General features: G+C 41.6%; 2 gene segments (V, D, J or C); both read right to left on the reverse strand.

Moving 5' to 3' along the window:
• Positions 1-227: 227 nt before the first annotated feature.
• Positions 228-23083, reverse strand: LOC117521346. The segment is given in 3 exon segments: positions 228-289; positions 749-1108; positions 22930-23083. Coding segments are annotated over 3 exon segments (576 nt in total).
• LOC117521872 lies at positions 1704-2325 on the reverse strand. The segment is given in 2 exon segments: positions 1704-2083; positions 2165-2325. Coding segments are annotated over 2 exon segments (408 nt in total).
• Positions 23084-23284: the final 201 nt, after the last annotated feature.

The raw sequence follows: 23284 nt of genomic DNA on the forward strand, positions 1-23284 counted from the left end.
CTGTTGTATTTGATACTGTTCCTTTCCAAAGTAGAAATGGGGCCTAATATAGCTGTAAATGGTTAACTTTATCTGTAAAACTGCTAATTTTGAGAAGGACATGAAATGATTATTGTGGAATTGTAGTAATTTTACGACTGTTCACTTGAATGCCTGTACTGGACAAGACAAGGGAATCTATTGGCACAGCAGCCCCACCAAGACTGTTTTCCACCAGCCGCCACTGGTCAGACAGATGATAGAACTCCAACTGTCAGTGAGAATATGAACATGGCAGGACCAGGCTGGTCTGAGGGAGAATGAGATGAGAGGAATGGAGGCTAACCTTTTCTTATTTGTTGTTTATTGGGGGAGTTCTTCAGTCCTCAAGAGATGGAACACTGCTCAGTTGTGTTCAGGTCTGGAGATTGATTTGACCTCAATATGTTTTATGTCAGAAAATGATATTTGACACTGAAGTACAGTCAGTGTGAGATTATTGGGTACTTCGGATTGTCATATTTTAATGGGAGACCTTAACGTCCGCGAGTGTAATCTTCTGGAAATATCTTTCTATGTTACTCAACTGTGTTTCAAGTATTTCAACTTACACTGATCAGGATTGAACTGGAACAACATGAGAGTCCCTCTAGTGGTGGTTGTGTAGTGTTTTTGCACACTGACTCCCTCTAGTGGTGGTTGTGTAGTGGTTTTGCACACTGGCTCCCTCTAGTGGTGGTTGTGTAGTGTTTTTGCACACTGGCTCCCTCTAGTGGTGGTTGTGTAGTGTTTTTGTCCTCTCTTTTGCTGCTTGCTGTCACTGTGGGCTGCAGAGCACAGTAGTACACAGCAGAGTCTCGCAGCTGCAGCTTCTGGATCTTCAGATCAACTGATGTCTTGTTGACTTCAGCATCAAATCTCTCTTTGTTGAACTCTGCAGCATTTTGTCCTCCTTTAAAACTGAAACGTTTCAGCAAAAACTTTGGAGAACCATTTAGTGCTTGTTGGTACCAGAACAAAGAAGGACTTTTGTCGCTGGTTTCAAAGGAACATTGAAGTGTGACGTGGTGTCCTTCAGCAGCAATGACATCTGCTGTGCGCTGGATCACTCTGTCTTCTCCTTTACACTCTGGGGAAGAACAGAACATGCAGAGGAAGAGATGAATCAATAAAGATGATTGATTAAAGTAGAACAATCAGTAGGTTTAAAGAGTTACCGAGCCAGAGAGTCAGAATCAGGATGTTTGTCAACCAGTGTTTCATGTCTGCAGTGAGAGGGGAGGAGAGAGAGGAAGAACACTGAGACTCTGAACCATCTTGACCTTCATCTACATCATCTGTTGGTGAACCGTCAACATGACATCATCCACTGATGGCAAACAGTCTGTGGCTCCCTCTAGTGATCATTGTTAAGCACTTTATTTAGTTTGAATCAGGAAGGAAAATGTGTGATTGGTGGAACCCTGGTAGGAGAACTGCAGCTGTGAACATAAAGTTTTTGAGGAAAAACAGAGCGACTGCCATCAGTACAGAAAGATAGAACAGGATGTCATCAGCAAAAGGGAGAATGTTGTGTTGCCAAATGATGTGACAGAAAGCCAACATTTAAATTGTATTGAGACCCTCGGATTGACCCCTGTGGTACACCACAGCAAACTGGACCTTCTTAGTGTTGAGTATTTGAGTGCTTTTGTCCAAAGACCTCAAACTCATGCTGTGTGTCCACTTGGTGGTGCTGTTTGTCACTGAGTGAGGTTTTTGTCCACAGACTGAGTGTTTTGTGTCACTGTGGGCTTCACAGCACAGTAGTACACAGCAGAGTCTGTCACTGCAGTACTGCTGATCTCCAAATACACACCACGTTTATCTTCAGACAGTTTAGTTGAGAACCTTTTGTCTGATTTCACAGACTCTACTGCTCTTGTTCTGCTCAAAGCTGAGATGAACAGGAGGAACTCTGGTGGTTTTCCTGGATATTGTCGATACCAGAAGAAATAATCACCAGCATCAGCAGTTTTGTGGTATTTGTACTCCAGAGTAGCAGTACTGCCTTCTAAAGTGTCCTCTTGATGGTGGACTGCAGTGAGTTCTTCACAGCTGACACCTGAAGGACACAAACTGTGTTAGAGTAAAAAGAGAGAAAAATGAGCCACATGAAGAAACTCTTGTTGATGTTGAATCCTACCTGTTAGAATTGTTAGTAAAATGAAAAGTGTGTGTGGCAGCAGCATTGTGAGTGGAACTTTCTCTGAATGCTTCCTGTGTTGAACTCTGCTTCCTTCTGGAGTTCAGCAGCAGCTTCGTCTCCTTCCTCAGTCACTTTGTCTGGTTTTTTTCTTTCTTCAGTTGTCGGTTAAACGTCCTCGACCTTCATCTCAGGAAGTGACACTGATGCTGCGTCGCTCTCGTCACAATAAAATGTGTTTGTCTTCAAACACATCAGTGTGTCAAATACAGTAGTGTTAATAGTAATAGTTTTAGTAATAATAGTAGTGCTATGTGACTAAAAAGATTAATCCAGGTTTTGAGTATATTTCTTATTGTTACATGGGAAACAAGGTACCAGTCGATTCAGTAGATTCTCACAAATCCAACAAGACCAAGCATTCATGATATGCACACTCTTAAGGCTATGAAATTGGGCTATTAGTAAAAAAAAAAGTGGAAAAGGGGGTGTTCACAATAATAGTAGCATCTGCTGTTGACGCTACAAACTCAAAACTATTATGTTCAAACTGCTTTTTTATCAATCCTGTGAATCACTAAACTAGTATTTAGTTGTATAACCACAGTTTTTCATGATTTCTTCACATCTGCGAGGCATTAATTTTGTTGGTTTGGAACCAAGATTTTGCTGGTTTACTAGTGTGCTTGGGGTCATTGTCTTGTTGAAAACCCATTTCAAGGGCATGTCCTCTTCAGCATAAGGCAACATGACCTCTTCAAGTATTTTGACATATCCAAACTGATCCATGATACCTGGTATGCGATATATAGGCCCAACACCATAGTAGGAGAAACATGCCCATATCATGATGCTTGCACCACCATGCTTCACTGTCTTCACTGTGAACTGTGGCTTGAATTCAGAGTTTGGGGGTCGTCTCACAAACTATCTGCGGCCCTTGGACCCAAAAAGAACAATTTTACTCTCATCAGTCCACAAAATATTCCTCCATTTCTCTTGAGGCCAGTTGATGTGTTCTTTGGCAAATTGTAACCTCTTCTGCACGTCTTTTATTTAACAGAGGGACTTTGCGGGGGATTCTTGCAAATAAATTAGCTTCACACAGGCGTCTTCTAACTGTCACAGCACTTACAGGTAACTCCAAACTGTCTTTGATCATCCTGGAGCTGATCAATGGGTGAGCCTTTGCCATTCTGGTTATTCTTCTATCCATTTTGATGGTTGTTTTCCGTTTTCTTCCACGCGTCTCTGGTTTTTTGGTCCATTTTAAAGCACTGGAGATCATTGTAGATGAACAGCCTATAATTTTTTGCACCTGCGTATAAGTTTTCCCCTCTCCAATCAACTTTTTAATCAAATTACGCTGTTCTTCTGAACAATGTCTTGAACGTCCCATTTTCCTCAGGCTTTCAAAGAGAAAAGCATGTTCAACAGGTGCTGGCTTCATCCTTAAATAGGGGACACCTGATTCACACCTGTTTGTTCCACAACATTGACGAACTCAGTGACTGAATGCCACACTACTATTATTGTGAACACCCAATTTTCTAATTTTTTTTACTAATAGCCCAATTTCATAGCTTTAAGAGTGTGCATATCATGAATGCTTGGTCCTGTTGGATTTGTGAGAATCTACTGAATCTACTGCTACCATGTTTCCCATGTAACAATAAGAAATATACTCAAAACCTGGATTAATCTTTTTAGTCACATAGCACTACTATTATTCTGAACACTACTGTAGTTCAAAGTATCACAGAGAAATCATTTGGTCCAAATCATCGGCCACATTGTCAACAGTCACATTCTTGTCTCTGGGTCCTCAGACTCGGAGATTAGAGATAACTGGCAAGATGTATCACTCAACTAAAACATGGAGTACTGCAGGGTTCTGTATTCAACCCTCTGCTAGTCTCTCTTTTGATGGCACCTCTTGGACAAATACTGCAGTAATGTGGAATTACGTTTCACTGTTATGCTGAAAACAGGTTATAACCTACTTTTTGCCAGATAAACTGATCAACTGTGATTTTTGATTAGGTGACACTGACTGTTTCTTCTTCCTGGGGAACTTCTGCTTTAGCTGTGAGCCTTAACTCGAACCTCTGAATACTGTCTCTGACCAGTTTATACAGATGCGGCGTGTGGACTTGTGTAGGTGTGGTTGCGACTGTACTAGCGTCCTTGTCTACCTGCCCAGTCTTTACCTGGCTGCTTCCCCTTCCAACACTCTCTTGACATGTGTCCACTAACCCCACATTTAAAACAGTGGTCACACTGATCTCCATTGTTAGTGGACTGACTGCTTCTGCAGACACGTCTCCCCCTCACTTTTGGGGTGTGGGCGGGCCATGGAGACCCACTTATAGCCTTCTTGAGCTCCTCCATTTCACCTTTCAGTTGTGTGACAATGTCCAGGAGCTCTGACTCTGGGTGAAAAACTGTCTTTTGGGCATTAGGGGTTTTACCTTTTTGTCGGGGGGGGGGGTGGCGGGCGCTCTTGTCTTTACACACTTCCCACCGCAGCCTCCAGACTGGCTGCTGTGCTTGTTGTAGATATCAGTAGCTCATCTGTGACAGCAGGATCCTCCAGGTGGTGCTTAAATTGATACTTTCCATCCCTATATGGAAATGTTTTATTGAAAAATTATATACATTTTATATGTTTTAACTGATTTATATGTTGATCCTATATGGTGTAAAATCTCCCTATACAAGTTTCATGTATTTTTAAAATAACGTGTGTCATATATGTCAAATATAACATATGACATGTATGTTGTATATATGTTTTATATATAAAAGTCTATCGTACCCTTTATAGAGTATCAAATTTGTACGAGATTTGTGCATTCTCAGATATGTGAAAATATATCTTTAAAGAGGCCACTGATTCAGATCAATGACTTGCAGCATTGCAGCAGAGTCAATTATGACACTGGCCAATATGAATCTAAACTACTCTAAAGTTCACTTTAGAGTGGACAGCAGCGCTTTTTCACATGTTTTGAACCCTGCGGCTTAAACAACTGAAATACGTCAATTAATGCATTGAGTGGCAGATTAAAAGAGCATTAAATCAGAAGTGCCTGACTCCGTGGTATAACTCACAAACTCGCAGCTTAAAGCAGATAACCCGTAAGTTGGAGAGGAAATGGCGTCTCACTATTTTAGAAGATCTTCACTTAGCCTGGAAAAAGAGTCTGTTGCTCTATAAAAAAGCCCTCCGTAAAACTTTTATTAGCAAAGAAAGTCATGAAGTCATTACTAGTTAAAGTTAAAGGAATACTCGGCTCAACAGAGCTCTGACTCTGTCAGCCTGGCTACAGTGCTGAAAAAAACCTGGGGTTGTTCTTATTTTCTTCAATACGTGATGAGTAGTAAGATGTCCTAGCTTTACGGAGGGCTTTTTTATAGAGCAACAGACGTTTTGTCTGTCGCTGTAACTAGGTTTAAGGATATGATTCCTTCTTTATGTTCTCCAATGCCATATACCAACACAGGGCAGAGTAGCTACCTAAACTCTGTGAGTGAGATAGATTATCTCGTCAATGGACCTTATTGTGGTGGAGGGTGGACTTTTTTCTGGTTCCGGAGCACAGCGGTGTTCTGCTGTATCTGTTAGCTGTTTGAACTGAGCTGTTTGAGTTCTTTGAATTAACAGTCTTTTTCAAGACTTTTTTACTTTTTTTTACTTTTTCACCGTGCTCCAACGCCTAAAGAAGACCTCTAACGGTCGAAGCATCGCGACGGAGCTCTTTTATCAGCTAACCTTCATCAGCGTTGGCAAGCTAACTAGCTTGCTAACGCTTTCGTTTTTATTTTTATTTTATTTTTTAGCACTGTTGTCGTGCTGCTCCACAGCCTGCCTAGTGGATTTTTATTTTATTTTAGCACTGTTGTCGTGCGTTACCTGTGCTGCTCCACAGCCTGTCCAGTGGATTTTTATTTTATTTTTTAGCACTGTTGTCGTGCGTTACCTGTGCTGCTCCACAGCCTGGTCAGTGGATTTTTATTTTATTTTTTGGCGCTGTTGTCGTGCGTTGCCTGTGCTGCTCCACAGCCTGTTCAGTGGATTTTTATTTTATTTTTTAGCACTGTTGTCGTGCGTTGCCTGTGCTGTTCCACAGCCTGTCCAGTGGATTTTTATTTTATTTTTTACCACTGTTGTCGTGCGTTACCTGTGCTGCTCCACAACCTGTCTAGTGGATTTTTATTTTGTTTTAGCACTGTTGTACGTTACCTGTGCTGCTCCACAGCCTGTCCAGTGGATTTTTATTTTGTTTTAGCACTGTTGTCGTGCGTTACCTGTGCTGCTCCACAGCCTGTCTAGTGGATTTTTATTTTGTTTTAGCACTGTTGTTGTGCGTTACCTGTGCTGCTCCACAGCCTGTCCAGTGGATTTTTATTTTATTTTAGCACTGTTGTCGTGCGTTACCTGTGCTGCTCCACAGCCTGTCTAGTGGATTTTTATTTTATTTTAGCACTGTTGTCGTGCGTTACCTGTGCTGCTCCACAGCCTGTCTAGTGGATTTTTATTTTATTTTAGCACTGTTGTCGTGCGTTACCTGTGCTGCTCCACAGCCTGTCTAGTGGATTTTTATTTTATTTTAGCACTGTTGTCGTGCGTTACCTGTGCTGCTCCACAGCCTGTCTAGTGGATTTTTATTTTATTTTAGCACTGTTGTCGTGCGTTACCTGTGCTGCTCCACAGCCTGTCCAGTGGATTTTTATTTTTATTTTATTTTATTTTTTAGCACTGTTGTTGTGCGTTACCTGTGCTGCTCCACAGCCTGTCCAGTGGATTTTTATTTTTATTTTATTTTATTTTTTAGCACTGTTGTTGTGCGTTACCTGTGCTGCTCCACAGCCTGTCTAGTGGATTTTTATTTTATTTTAGCACTGTTGTCGTGCGTTACCTGTGCTGCTCCACAGCCTGTCTAGTGGATTTTTATTTTATTTTAGCACTGTTGTCGTGCGTTACCTGTGCTGCTCCACAGCCTGTCTAGTGGATTTTATTTTATTTTAGCACTGTTGTTGTGCGTTACCTGTGCTGCTCCACAGCCTGTCTAGTGGATTTTATTTTATTTTAGCACTGTTGTCGTGCGTTACCTGTGCTGCTCCACAGCCTGTCTAGTGGATTTTTATTTTATTTTAGCACTGTTGTCGTGCGTTACCTGTGCTGCTCCACAGCCTGTCCAGTGGATTTTTATTTTTATTTTATTTTATTTTTTAGCACTGTTGTTGTGCGTTACCTGTGCTGCTCCACAGTCTGTCCAGTGGATTTTTATTTTTATTTTATTTTATTTTTTAGCACTGTTGTTGTGCGTTACCTGTGCTGCTCCACAGCCTGTCTAGTGGATTTTTATTTTATTTTAGCACTGTTGTCGTGCGTTACCTGTGCTGCTCCACAGCCTGTCTAGTGTCGGATTCCCTGTTTGGGAATCCGCTAGCTTAGCGTAGCTACTAGCTCTTAGCCGTTTTAGCATGGCGGCTTCTCCTGTCTCTCCCGTACTTTTCTGCTCTGGGTGTGAAATGTTTAGTTATTCCTCGGCCTCTTTTAGCAGTAACGGTACATGTAATAAGTGCAGCTTATTCGTAGCTTTGGAGGCCAGGCTGGGCGAATTGGAGGCTCGGCTCCGCACCGTGGAAAATTCTACAGCTAGCCAGGCCCCTGTAGTCGGTGCGGACCAAGGTAGCTTAGCCGCCGTTAGTTCCCCCCTGGCAGACCCCGTGCAGTCGGGAAGGCAGGCTGACTGGGTGACTGTGAGGAGGAAGCGTAGCCCTAAACAGAAGCCCCGTGTACACCGTCAACCCGTTCACATCTCTAACCGTTTTTCCCCACTCGACGATACACTCGCCGAGGATCAAACTCTGGTTATTGGCGACTCTGTTTTGAGAAATGTGAAGTTAGCGACACCAGCAACCATTGTCAATTGTCTTCCGGGGGCCAGAGCAGGCGACATCGAAGGACATTTGAAATTGCTGGCTAAGGCTAAGCGTAAATTTGGTAAGATTGTAATTCACGTCGGCAGTAATGACACCCGGTTACGCCAATCGGAGGTCACTAAAATTAACATTGAATCGGTGTGTAACTTTGCAAAAACAATGTCGGACTCTGTTGTTTTCTCTGGGCCCCTCCCCAATCAGACCGGGAGTGACATGTTTAGCCGCATATTCTCCTTGAATTGCTGGCTGTCTGAGTGGTGTCCAAAAAATGAGGTGGGCTTCATTGATAATTGGCAAAGCTTCTGTCTGGGGAAAACCTGGTCTTGTTAGGAGAGACGGCATCCATCCCACTTTAGAGGGAGCAGCTCTCATTTCTAGAAATCTGGCCAATTTTTTGGGATCCTCCAAACTGTGACTGTCTAGCGTTGGGACCAGGAGGCAGAGCTGTGGTCTTATACACCTCTCTGCAGCTTCTCTCCCCCTGCCATCCCCCTATTACTCCATCCCCGTAGAGACGGTGCCTGCTCCCAGACCACCAATAACTAGCAAAAATCTATTTAAGCATAAAAATTCAAAAAGAAAAAATAATATAGCACCTTCAATTGCACCACAGACTAAAACAGTTAAATGTGGTCTATTAAACATTAGGTCTCTTTCTTCTAAGTCCCTGTTGGTAAATGATATAATAATTGATCAACGTATTGATTTATTCTGCCTAACAGAAACTTGGTTACAGCAGGATGAATATGTTAGTTTAAATGAGTCAACACCCCCGAGTCACACTAACTGTCAGAATGCTCGTAGCACGGGCCGGGGCGGAGGATTAGCAGCAATCTTCCATTCCAGCTTATTAATTAATCAAAAACCTAGACAGAGCTTTAATTCATTTGAAAGCTTGTCTCTTAGTCTTGTCCATCCAAATTGGAAGTCCCAAAAACCAGTTTTATTTGTTATTATCTATCGTCCTCCTGGTCGTTACTGTGAGTTTCTCTGTGAATTTTCAGACCTTTTGTCTGACTTAGTGCTTAGCTCAGATAAGATAATTATAGTGGGCGATTTTAACATCCACACAGATGCTGAGAATGACAGCCTCAACACTGCATTTAATCTATTATTAGACTCTATCGGCTTTGCTCAAAAAGTAAATGAGTCCACCCACCACTTTAATCATATTTTAGATCTTGTTCTGACTTATGGTATGGAAATAGAAGACTTAACAGTATTCCCTGAAAACTCCCTTTTGTCTGATCATTTTTTAATAACATTTACATTTACTCTGATGGACTACCCTGCAGTGGGGAATAAGTTTCATTACACTAGAAGTCTTTCAGAAAGCGCTGTAACTAGGTTTAAGGATATGATTCCTTCTTTATGTTCTCTAATGTCATATACCAACACAGAGCAGAGTAGCTACCTAAACTCTGTAAGGGAGTTAGAGTATCTTGTCAATAGTTTTACATCCTCATTGAAGACAACTTTGGATGCTGTAGCTCCTCTGAAAAAGAGAGCTTTAAATCAGAAGTGTCTGACTCCGTGGTATAACTCACAAACTCGTAGCTTAAAGCAGATAACCCGTAAGTTGGAGAGGAAATGGCGTCTCACTAATTTAGAAGATCTTCACTTAGCCTGGAAAAAGAGTTTGTTGCTCTATAAGAAAGCCCTTTGTGAAGCTAGGACATCTTTCTACTCATCACTAATTGAAGAAAATAAGAACAACCCCAGGTTTCTTTTCAGCACTGTAGCCAGGCTGACAAAGAGTCAGAGCTCTATTGAGCTGAGTATTCCATTAACTTTAACTAGTAATGACTTCATGACTTTCTTTGCTAACAAAATTTTGACTATTAGAGAAAAAATTACTCATAACCATCCCAAAGATGTATCGTTATCTTTGGCTGCTTTCAGTGATGCCGGTATTTATTTAGACTCTTTCTCTCCGATTGTTCTGTCTGAGTTATTTTCATTAGTTACTTCATCCAAACCATCAACATGCTTATTAGACCCCATTCCTGCCAGGCTGCTCAAGGAAGTCCTACCATTATTTAATGCTTCAATCTTAAATATGATCAATCTATCTTTGTTAGTTGGTTATGTACCACAGGCCTTTAAGGTGGCAGTAATTAAACCATTACTTAAAAAGCCATCACTTGACCCAGCTATCTTAGCTAATTATAGGCCAATCTCCAACCTTCCTTTTCTCTCAAAGATTCTTGAGAGGGTAGTTGTAAAACAGCTAACTGATCACCTGCAGAGGAATGGTCTATTTGAAGAGTTTCAGTCAGGTTTTAGAATTCATCATAGTACAGAAACAGCATTAGTGAAGGTTACAAATGATCTTCTTATGGCTTCGGACAGTGGACTTATCTCTGTGCTTGTTCTGTTGGACCTCAGTGCTGCTTTTGATACTGTTGACCATAAAATTTTATTACAGAGATTAGAGCATGTCATAGGTATTAAAGGCATTGCGCTGCGGTGGTTTGAATCATATTTGTCTAATAGATTACAGTTTGTTCATGTAAATGGGGAATCTTCTTCACAGACTAAAGTTAATTATGGAGTTCCACAAGGTTCTGTGCTAGGACCAATTTTATTCACTTTATACATGCTTCCCTTGGGCAGTATTATTAGACGGTATTGCTTAAATTTTCATTGTTACGCAGATGATACCCAGCTTTATCTATCCATGAAGCCAGAGGATACGCACCAATTAGCTAAACTGCAGGATTGTCTTACAGACATAAAGACATGGATGACCTCTAATTTCCTGCTTTTAAACTCAGATAAAACTGAAGTTATTGTACTTGGCCCCACAAATCTTAGAAGCATGGTGTCTAACCAGATCGTTACTCTGGATGGCATTTCCCTGATCTCTAGTAATACTGTGAGAAATCTTGGAGTTATTTTTGATCAGGATATGTCATTCAAAGCGCATATTAAACAAATATGTAGGACTGCCTTTTTGCATTTACGCAATATCTCTAAAATCAGAAAGGTCTTGTCTCAGAGTGATGCTGAAAAACTAATTCATGCATTTGTTTCCTCTAGGCTGGACTATTGTAATTCATTATTATCAGGTTGTCCTAAAAGTTCCCTAAAAAGCCTTCAGTTGGTTCAGAATGCTGCAGCTAGAGTACTGATGGGGACTAGCAGGAGAGAGCATATCTCACCCGTGTTGGCCTCCCTTCATTGGCTTCCTGTTAATGCTAGAATAGAATTTAAAATTCTTCTTCTTACTTATAAGGTTTTGAATAATCAGGTCCCATCTTATTTTAGGGACCTCGTAGTACCATATTACCCCATTAGAGCGCTTCGCTCTCAGACTGCGGGCTTACTTGTAGTTCCTAGAGTTTGTAAGAGTAGAATGGGAGGCAGAGCCTTCAGCTTTCAGGCTCCTCTCCTGTGGAACCAGCTCCCAATTCAGATCAGGGAGACAGATACCCTCTCTACTTTTAAGATTAGGCTTAAAACTTTCCTTTTCGCTAAGGCTTATAGTTAGGGCTGGATCGGGTGACCCTGGACCATCCCTTGGTTATGTTGCTTTAGACGTAGACTGTGTTTCATAATTATTGTATGGCCTTGCCTTGCAATGTGGAGCGCCTTGGGGCAACTGTTTGTTGTGATTTGGCGCTATACAAGAAAAAAGTTGATTGATTGATTGAATAGTTTTATATCCTCATTGAGGACAACTTTGGATGCTGTAGCTCCTCTGAAAAAGAGAGCCTTAAATCAGAAGTGCCTGAGTCCGTGGTATAACTCACAAACTCGCAGCTTAAAGCAGATAACCCGTAAGTTGGAGAGGAAATGGCGACTCACTAATTTAGAAGATCTTCACTTAGCCTGGAAAAAGAGTCTGTTGCTCTATAAAAAAGCCCTCCATAAAGCTGGGACATCTTACTACTCATCACTAATTGAAGAAAATAAGAACAACCCCAGGTTTCTTTTCAGCACTGTAGCCAGGCTGACAAAGAGTCAGAACTCTATTGAGCCGAGTATTGCTTTAACTTTAACTAGTAATGACTTCATGACTTTCTTTGCTAATAAAATTTTAACTATTAGAGAAAAAATTACTCATAACCATCCCAAAGACATATCGTTATCTTTGGCTGCTTTCAGTGATGCCGGTATTTGGTTAGACTCTTTCTCTCCGATTGTTCTGTCTGAGTTATTTTCATTAGTTATTTCCTCCAAACCATCAACATGTCTATTAGACCCCATTCCTACCAGGCTGCTCAAGGAAGCCCTTGCATTAATTAATGCTTCGATCTTAAATATGATCAATCTATCTTTATTAGTTGGCTATGTACCACAGGCTTTTAAGGTGGCAGTAATTAAACCATTACTTAAAAAGCCATCACTTGACCCAGCTATCTTAGCTAATTATAGGCCAATCTCCAACCTTCCTTTTCTCTCAAACATTCTTGAAAGGGTAGTTGTAAAACGGCTAACTGATCATCTGCAGAGGAATCGTCTATTTCAGGGGTGGGCAATCATGTGCCATAAAGAGCCGAGACACTGCAGGTTTTCCGTGCAACCAATCGCCTCAGCAGGTGATTTCATTAATGATCAGGTGTCTCAGCAGGTGATTTCATTGACAACCAGGTGTTTTGTTCAGAGCAGAAGCTCATCAGCAACCCACCTGCTGAGGTGATTGGTTACATGGAAAACCTGCAGTGTCTCGGCCCTCGATGCCCACCCCTGGTCTATTTGAAGAGTTTCAGTCAGGTTTCAGAATTCATCATAGTACAGAAACAGCATTAGTGAAGGTTACAAATGATCTTCTTATGGCCTCGGACAGTGGACTCATCTCTGTGCTTGTTCTGTTAGACCTCAGTGCTGCTTTTGATACTGTTGACCGTAGAATTTTATTACAGAGATTAGAGCATGCCATAGGTATTAAAGGCACTACGCTGCAGTGGTTTGAATCATATTTATCTAATAGATTACAATTTGTTCATGTAAATGGGGAGTCTTCTTCACAGACTAAGGTTAATTATGGAGTTCCACAAGGTTCTGTGCTAGGACCAATTTTATTCACTTTATACATGCTTCCCTTAGGCAGTATTATTAGAAAGCATTGCTTAAATTTTCATTGTTACGCAGATGATACCCAGCTTTATCTATCCATGAAGCCAGAGGTCAGACACCAATTAGTTAAACTGCAGGAATGTCTTACAGACATAAAGACATGGATGACCTCTAATTTCCTGCTTTTAAATTCAGATAAAACTGAAGTTATTGTACTTGGCCCCACAAATCTTAGAAACATGGTGTCTAACCAGATCCTTACTCTGGATGGCATTACCCTGACCAAGGGCTGGACTGGGGAAATTTTTCAGGCCAGCCATTTTTAACCAAGACCAGGCCACCACCAGGTATCAAAGGGGAAAAAAATTAAGCCTGCTGTGACAGTGTTTTTTTTTTTTTTTTTTTTGGTCCCTTAACCGATCAATGTGCACCAATACTAAATACTATATACTTAATACTATAAGAAACATTATGAAAAGTTCTCCCGAAATACAGTTATCATAGGCTTATCAAAAGTACGATCTATTGTCAGTAGGTCACATTACTTTTTAGACATAATAAGCCATCATTTCATTCAGCCTTGTTACTTAAATTTAGAAATAGAAATTATATGAAAACATTTGTTATAGAAATACTGTAGGCTATACGATAAATAATATATCATTACTTGTGTGATACAATTCATCATATAAAGCAAGAAATGACTGGATGACTGGACCAATGACTGGATACAAAGGTTGAACTTTTGAACCTGCAATACACAAAAAGGCCACAAGTTGTCTATCTCACTACAAGCTTCAAGTAACATCAAGGATTTATTTTATTACCAATTTGTGTTACTAATCAACTTAGAGAATGACTCTCAATTTAAAGTAAAATATTAGGTATGTGAAATTATGCCAGGTCTTGGGAAAATACATTTTAGACAGGGACGCCGTTATACCACGCCACTGCACCACAGACTGTGCAGAACAGCATACTTCGTATAACCGATGCACGACCGTCACACAAATAGAATAAAGAATAAAGAAACAACCTGGCGGCGACAGCATGGTAGCTAGCCATGCACACCATTTGCACAGGTTACATTGCTAGGCTAGGTTACGTGACTGGCAGAGTTAGCACAAACGAAAATAATATCCAACCTTAATTCATATCTGAGTGACCCAGTTAGACAGCACTTTACTTCGGACCAGAAGATCAGAATGTCTCTCTCACACACAGATGTCTGATTTATGAACAAGTTAGGTTGCTGTTCATTAATTAATAGCTGAAGTTAACCTTCACTTACCATCATGGCCGTAGTGGTCCCCGCCTCACTTTATAGTCACCCTTTCTTGACTTCAATGAAAATATATACTTGTTTTATAAAAAGTAAAATAAAGACCTCTTTCTTGACCTCATATTTAACTGTTGACAGCACTGTAACAGTAAAACTTGTAATTTCTAACCTACACTGTTAATAAATGTAACTATTAAATTCTTTCTAACATTTAAATTTTCTCTAAACATTTTACTTGTCGAAATTATTATTATTTTAAGTAGTATTAGTAGTTATAGTAAAAAAAAAAAGGCTTCAAAACTGGACCTTTAATCTAGGGGTGTTGTGAGGGGGGCACATCCCTGCCCCATGCCCCCATTCCATCTGGATTCGCCCCTGCTTTGGCGTTTGAGCACAAAAAATGGATAACATTTATTTATGCAGAAAACATGACCAGATTTACAGGTAAGAAAGTTTTATTGCGTTTTCACATCATATGGTTCTCAGAAAGAGAGTTTAGGTGCATTTGAGTGGAAAATAGTGTTAGTTGTTGACACGTCGCGGAGGATCAGCTGTTTTAATGAGCAGATACGGAGCGGCTCAACTCAGAATTCTAAATAAAGGAGGAACAAAAGCGTAAAAATGTCTTTGTAAAGCTCAGTGCGGGTGTGCTTTACCGCGCTTTAAGAGGTGATGACGAGTCGTAACTGCTACAAAAAAAAAAAAAAAACGCGGATGAAAAACTCACAGCTTCCCTCACTTTGAAAAAAAAAAAAAAAAAAATCCGCAGGAGGCCATCAGGCCAGTGGGCAAATGCCCGGTGTGCAGTACTATCAGTCCAGCGGTGCCCTGACCTCTAGTAATACTGTGAGAAATCTTGGAGTCATTTTTGATCAGGATATGTCATTCAATGCGCATATTAAGCAAATATGTAGGACTGCTTTTTTGCATTTGCGCAATATCTCTAAAATTAGAAAGGTCTTGTCTCAGAGTGATGCTGAAAAACTAATTCATGCATTTATTTCCTCTAGGCTGGACTATTGTAATTCATTATTATCAGGTTGTCCTAAAAGTTCCCTGAAAAGCCTTCAGTTAATTCAAAATGCTGCAGCTAGAGTGCTGACGGGGACTAGAAGGAGAGAGCATATCTCACCCATATTGGCCTCTCTTCATTGGCTTCCTGTTAATTCTAGAATAGAATTTTAAATTCTTCTTCTTACTTATAAGGTTTTGAATAATCAGGTCCCATCTTACCTTAGGGACCTCATAGTACCATATCACCCCAATAGAGCGCTTCGCTCTCAGACTGCAGGCTTACTTGTAGTTCCTAGGGTTTGTAAGAGTAGAATGGGAGGCAGAGCCTTCAGCTTTCAGGCTCCTCTCCTGTGGAACCAGCTCCCAATTCAGATCAGGGAGACAGACACCCTCTCTACTTTTAAGATTAGGCTTAAAACTTTCCTTTTTGCTAAAGCTTATAGTTAGGGCTGGATCAGGTGACCCTGAACCATCCCTTAGTTATGCTGCTATAGACTTAGACTGCTGGGGGGTTCCCATGATGCACTGTTTCTTTCTCTTTTTGCTCTGTATGCACCACTCTGCATTTAATCATTAGTGATTGATCTCTGCTCCCCTCCACAGCATGTCTTTTTCCTGGTTCTCTCCCTCAGCCCCAACCAGTCCCAGCAGAAGACTGCCCCTCCCTGAGCCTGGTTCTGCTGGAGGTTTCTTCCTGTTAAAAGGGAGTTTTTCCTTCCCACTGTCGCCAAGTGCTTGCTCACAGGGGGTCGTTTTGACCGTTGGGGTTTTTCTGTAATTATTGTATGGCTTTGCCTTACAATATAAAGCACCTTGGGGCAACTGTTTGTTGAGATTTGGCGCTAAATAAATAAAATTGATTTGATTAAAAGACACATTAGCAAATATACATTCTTTCCTGTTTGTCTCAGTGAGATTCATCTGAAGAAATAAAGCGTCCTTTTTTATCTTAAATGGTGAAGAACATCAATCAATCAATCAATCAGCTTTTTTCTTATATAGCGCCAAATCACAACAAACAGTTGCCCCAAGGCGCTCCACATTTTAAGGCAAGGCCATACAATAATTATGAAAAACCCCAACGGTCAAAACGACCCCCTATGAGCAAGCACTTGGCCACAGTGGGAAGGAAAAACTCCCTTTTAACAGGAAGAAACCTCCAGCAGAACCAGGCTCAGGGAGGGGCAGTCTTCTGCTGAGACTGGTTGGGGCTGAGGGAAAGAACCAGGAAAAAGACATGCCGAGAAGGGGGGCAGAGATCGATCACTAATGATTAAATGCAGAGTGATGCATACGGAGCAAAAAGAGAAAGAAACAGTGCATCATGGGAACCCCCCCACAGTCTACGTCTAAAGCAACATAACCAAGGGATGGTCCAGGGTCACCCGATCCAGCCCTAACTATAAGCCTTAGCGAAAAGGAAAGTTTTAAGCCTAATCTTAAAAGTAGAGAGGGTATCTGTCTCCCTGATCTGAATTGGGAGCTGGTTCCACAGGAGAGGAGCCTGAAAGCTGAAGGCTCTGCCTCCCATTCTACTCTTACAAACCCTAGGAACCACAAGTAAGCCCGCAGTCTGAGAGCGAAGCGCTCTAATGGGGTAATATGGTACTACGAGGTCCCTAAGATAAGATGGGACCTGATTATTCAAAACCTTATAAGTAAGAAGAAGAATTTTAAATTCTATTCTAGAATTAACAGGAAGCCAATGAAGAGAGGCCAACATGGGTGAGATATGCTCTCTCCTGCTAGTCCCCGTCAGTACTCTAGCTGCAGCATTCTGAACCAACTGAAGGCTTTTTAGGGAACTTTTAGGACAACCTGATAATAATAATTACAATAGTCCAGCCTAGAGGAAATAAATGCATGAATTAGTTTTTCAGCATCACTCTGAGACAAGACCTTTCTGATTTTAGAGATATTGCGTAAATGCAAAAAGGCAGTCCTACATATTTAATATGCGCTTTGAATGACATATCCTGATCAAAAATGACTCCAAGATTTCTCACAGTATTACTAGAGGTCAGGGTAATGCCATCCAGAGTAAGGATCTGGTTAGACACCATGTTTCTAAGATTTGTGGGGCCAAGTATAATAACTTCAGTTTTATCTGAGTTTAAAAGCAGGAAATTAGAGGTCATCCATGTCTTTATGTCTGTAAGACAATCCTGCAGTTTAGCTAATTGGTGTGTGTCCTCTGGCTTCATGGATAGATAAAGCTGGGTATCATCTGCGTAACAATGAAAATTTAAGCAATACCGTCTAATAATACTGCCTAAGGGAAGCATGTATAAAGTGAATAAAATTGGTCCTAGCACAGAACCTTGTAGAACTCCATAATTAACTTTAGTCTGTGAAGAAGACTCCCCATTTACATGAACAAATTGTAATCTATTAGACAAATATGATTCAAACCACCGCAGCGCAGTGCCTTTAATACCTATGGCATGCTCTAATCTCTGTAATAAAATTTTATGGTCAACAGTATCAAAAGCAGCACTGAGGTCTAACAGAACAAGCACAGAGATGAGTCCACTGTCCGAGGCCATAAGAAGATCATTTGTAACCTTCACTAATGCTGTTTCTGTACTATGATGAATTCTAAAACCTGACTGAAACTCTTCAAATAGACCATTCCTCTGCAGATGATCAGTTAGCTGTTTTACAACTACCCTTTCAAGAATTTTTGAGAGAAAAGGAAGGTTGGAGATTGGCCTATAATTAGCTAAGATAGCTGGGTCAAGTGATGGCTTTTTAAGTAATGGTTTAATTACTGCCACCTTAAAAGCCTGTGGTACATAGCCAACTAACAAAGATAGATTGATCATATTTAAGATCGAAGCATTAAATAATGGTAGGGCTTCCTTGAGCAGCCTGGTAGGAATGGGGTCTAATAAACATGTTGATGGTTTGGATGAAGTAACTAATGAAAATAACTCAGACAGAACAATCGGAGAGAAAGAGTCTAACCAAATACCGGCATCACTGAAAGCAGCCAAAGATAACGATACGTCTTTGGGATGGTTATGAGTAATTTTTTCTCTAATAGTTAACATTTTGTTAGCAAAGAAAGTCATGAAGTCATTACTAGTTAAAGTTAATGGAATACTCAGCTCAATAGAGCTCTGACTCTTTGTCAGCCTGGCTACAGTGCTGAAAAGAAACCTGGGGTTGTTCTTATTTTCTTCAATTAGTGATGAGTAGAAAGATGTCCTAGCTTTACGGAGGGCTTTTTTATAGAGCAACAGACTCTTTTTCCAGGCTAAGTGAAGATCTTCTAAATTAGTGAGACGCCATTTCCTCTCCAACTTACGGGTTATCTGCTTTAAGCTACGAGTTTGTGAGTTATACCACGGAGTCAGGCACTTCTGATTTAAAGCTCTCTTTTTTTAGAGGAGCTACAGCATCCAAAGTTGTCTTCAATGAGGATGTAAAACTATTGACGAGATACTCTATCTCACCTACAGAGTTTAGGTAGCTACTCTGCACTGTGTTGGTATATGGCATTAGAGAACATAAAGAAGGAATCATATCCTTAAACCTAGTTACAACGCTTTCTGAAAGACTTCTAGTGTAATGAAACTTATTCCCCACTGCTGGGTAGTCCATCAGAGTAAATGTAAATGTTATTAAGAAATGATCAGACAGAAGGGAGTTTTCAGGGAATACTGTTAAGTCTTCTATTTCCATACCATAAGTCAGAACAAGATCTAAGATATGATTAAAGTGGTGGGTGGACTCATTTACTTTTTGAGCCAAGCCAATAGAGTCTAATAATAGATTAAATGCAGTGTTGAGGCTGTCATTCTTATCTTATCTGAGCTAAGCACTAAGTCAGACAAAAGGTCTGAAAATTCACAGAGAAACTCACAGTAACGACCAGGTGGACGATAGATAATAACAAATAAAACTGGTTTTTGGGACTTCCAATTTGGATGGACAAGACTAAGAGTCAAGCTTTCAAATGAATTAAAGCTCTGTCTGGGTTTTTGATTAATTAATAAGCTGGAATGGAAGATTGCTGCTAATCCTCCGCCCCGGCCCGTGCTACGAGCATTCTGACAGTTAGTGTGACTCGGGGGTGTTGACTCATTTAAACTAACATATTCATCCCGCTGTAACCAGGTTTCTGTAAGGCAGAATAAATCAATATGTTGATCAATTATTATATCATTTACCAACAGGGACTTAGAAGAGAGAGACCTAATGTTTAATAGACCACATTTAACTGTTTTAGTCTGTGGTGCAGTTGAAGGTGCTATATTATTTTTTCTTTTTGAATTTTTATGCTTAAATAGATTTTTGCTGGTTATTGGTGGTCTGGGAGCAGGCACCGTCTCTACGGGGATGGGGTAATGAGGGGATGGCAGGGGGAGAGAAGCTGCAGAGAGGTGTGTAAGACTACAACTCTGCTTCCTGGTCCCAACCCTGGATAGTCACGGTTTGGAGGATTTAAGAAAATTGGCCAGATTTCTAGAAATGAGAGCTGCTCCATCCAAAGTGGGATGGATGCCGTCTCTCCTAACAAGACCAGGTTTTCCCCAGAAGCTTTGCCAATTATCTATGAAGTCCACCTCATTTTTTGGACACCACTCAGACAGCCAGCAATTCAAGGAGAACATGCGGCTAAACATGTCACTCCCGGTCCGATTGGGGAGGGGCCCAGAGAAAACTACAGAGTCCGACATTGTTTTTGCAAAGTTACACACCGATTTAATGTTAATTTTAGTGACCTCCGATTGGCGTAACCGGGTGTCATTACTGCCGACGTGAATTACAATCTTACCAAATTTACGCTTAGCCTTAGCCAGCAGTTTCAAATTTCCTTCAATGTCGCCTGCTCTGGCCCCCGGAAGACAATTGACTATGGTTGCTGGTGTCGCTAACTTCACATTTCTCAAAACAGAGTCGCCAATAACCAGAGTTTGTTCCTCGGCGGGTGTGTCGTCGAGTGGGGAAAAACGGTTAGAGATGTGAACGGGTTGGCGGTGTACACGGGGCTTCTGTTTAGGGCTACGCTTCCTCCTCACAGTCACCCAGTCGGCCTGCTTTCCCGGCTGCTCAGGATCTGCCAGGGGGTAACTAACGGCGGCTAAGCTACCTTGGTCCGCACCGACTACAGGGGCCTGGCTAGCTGTAGAATTTTCCACGGTGCGGAGCCGAGTCTCCAATTCGCCCAGCCTGGCCTCCAAAGCTACGAATAAGCTACAGTTATTACAAGTACCGTTACTGCTAAAGGAGGCCGAGGAATAACTAAACATTTCACACCCAGAGCAGAAAAGTGCGGGAGAGACAGGAGAAGCCGCCATGCTAAATCGGCTAAGAGCTAGTAGCTACGCTAAGCTAGCGGATTCCTAAAAACACGCAAAGTGAATAATGTGTAAATAATTTAGAGGTGATTCAGCAGAAGGAGTGCTTTAGTTAAGGCACGTAAAGATTACACTGGCAAACAAATCGTAATCTAGATAACTAGATCAATCTAACTGCGCAGATTAAACAGCTAACAGATACAGAAAAACACCGCACTTGTCTTGCTTCAGTGCGCACACACAGTGATCCATTACCAAGATATTAAATCAACATACTTTTACATACAACAGACATCAACATACAGACATACTTTTATAGCAAGGAGCTGTTTTATCAAGCTATAAAAAAATTAAAAATAATTACCTTAAGCTGCTCAAAATACATCCCACATGGAGCAGGAAAGAGAGGAAAAAAAGTGTCCAGATGAAACAGTCCTCTGTGATGCCAGAAGTGATTATAAGTGTTTTCAACATCCAAGGTTTGGCAGAAAATGATTACTCCTGTTGTGTGGGCCGCTGAAGAGGAGGTACTGCTGGCCCACCACCACCAGATGGCGCCCTGCTTGAAGTGCTGGCTTCAAGCACGAGAGGGCGTCATAGCAACCAGGAGTGACAGCTGTCACTCGTCATCAGCACCAGCTGTCACTCATCCACATCACCACCACTTAAAGGCCGGACTGCAACTCCACCTCCCCGCCGAGAAATCAGCTACCTTGGAGGTAATTTCTCTGCTGACTTAAAACTGAATAATAGTCTGAACTCTTTTGCAGCCATTTTCCTGTGGTGTTTCCTTATCTGCTGGATTGGCATTTGGTGTGATTAGCCACAGCTTCGCCTCACATCCCAACCAGATAAGTGGTTAAACAGGAGCTGCACAAGTGTGTGAGTGGAGGTGGAGGTGCTCCCTCCCAAAAGAACACAGACTGTGGGATTACTGAGTGTGCGTACTCACACTCACCTGTGCTGTTTTTGTTCTCTGCCAGCAGTACCAGGTCTGACAGCTGGAGACGGTGACCACCTGGGGACCCAGGACTTGGCGGCTCCGGTGTTCTTCAGGTCACTTGGCGGTGAGGGCCGTGTGGGATCCGGCAAGGTTCTGGACGGGCGTCTCCTATCCTCAAGCCTGCCCACACATCACCCAACGTGTAATTGACTGTAGTTCCAAACTTCTTGTTGTCTGTATTCCGTTGTGCACAATTTACAACATTAAATTGTTACTGTTTGGCTTATCCATTGCCCGTTCATTTACGCCCCCTATTGTGGGTCCGTGTTCCTACACTTTCACAACAACTCCACTACAAAATATATAGAGTCCAGCGCACAGAGCAGGTGCAATTGTATGCGCAAGAGGAGGAGCCGCTCCAAAAATAGCTTCTCGGGTCCTGCGAAGGTGCCAGGCGCACGGATAATGGACTTTTTGCAGACTCGTAAGCACCACGCAAATGTCTCTAAGCCGTCGCAGTAACTCGAACACAAACTGTGCCACGCTGTTGTTGCTAAATTTTGAACATCTTGAAATTAGCGCCATGCTCAGAGAGGAGCCTCGTTAACTGAAGATAATGCCTCTAAGAGCCACTCTGAGCCACTAATGCCACGATAGCTCACGAAACAAAAAAAACAGGGTGCGTGGCTCCTTCTTCACTCGGTGGGACCGAGGCTTGACACTGATCAGGACTGAAGTGGAACAACATGAGACTCCCTCTAGTGGTGGTTGTGTCGTGTTTTTGCACACTGGCTCCCTCTAGTGGTGGTTGTGTAGTGTTTTTGTCCTCTCTTTTGCTGCTTGCTGTCACTGTGGGCTGCAGAGCACAGTAGTACACAGCAGAGTCTCGCAGCTGCAACTTCTGGATCTTCAGATCAACTGATGTCTTGTTGACTTCAGCATCAAATCTCTCTTTGTTGAACTCTGCAGCATTTCTTCTTGTTCCAAATTTATCACGTAGCAGCACAAACTTTGGAGAACCATTTAGTTCTTGTTGGTACCAGAACAATCTAGGACTTGTGTCGCTTGTCTGAAAAGAACATTGAAGTGTGACGTGGTGTCCTTCAGCAGCAATGACATCTGCTGTGCGCTGGATCACTCTGTCTTCTCCTTTACACTCTGGGGAAGAACAGAATATGCAGAGGAAGAGATGAATCAATAAAGATGATTGATTAAAGGAGAACAATCAGTAGGTTTAAAGAGTTACCGAGCCAGAGAGTCAGAATCAGGATGTTTGTCAGCCAGTGTTTCATGTCTGCAGTGAGAGGGGAGGAGAGAGAGGAAGAACACTGAGACTCTGAACCATCTGGACCTTCATCTACATCATCTGATTTTCGAACCGTCAACATGACATCATCCATTGATGGCAAACAGTCTGTGGCTCCCTCTAGTGGTCATTGTTAAGCACTTTATTTAGTTTGAATCAAGAAGGAAAATGTGTGATTGGTGGAACCCTGGTAGGAGAACTGCAGTGGTTTCAAAAGTACACACATTTGTTACTTAAGTAGAAGTATAGATACTGCAGTTTAAAAACACTCTGGTAAAAGTTGAAGTATCAACTT

This window comes from Thalassophryne amazonica, chromosome 12 (genome assembly GCF_902500255.1).
Source record: "Thalassophryne amazonica chromosome 12, fThaAma1.1, whole genome shotgun sequence".
Lineage (NCBI taxonomy): Eukaryota > Metazoa > Chordata > Actinopteri > Batrachoidiformes > Batrachoididae > Thalassophryne > Thalassophryne amazonica.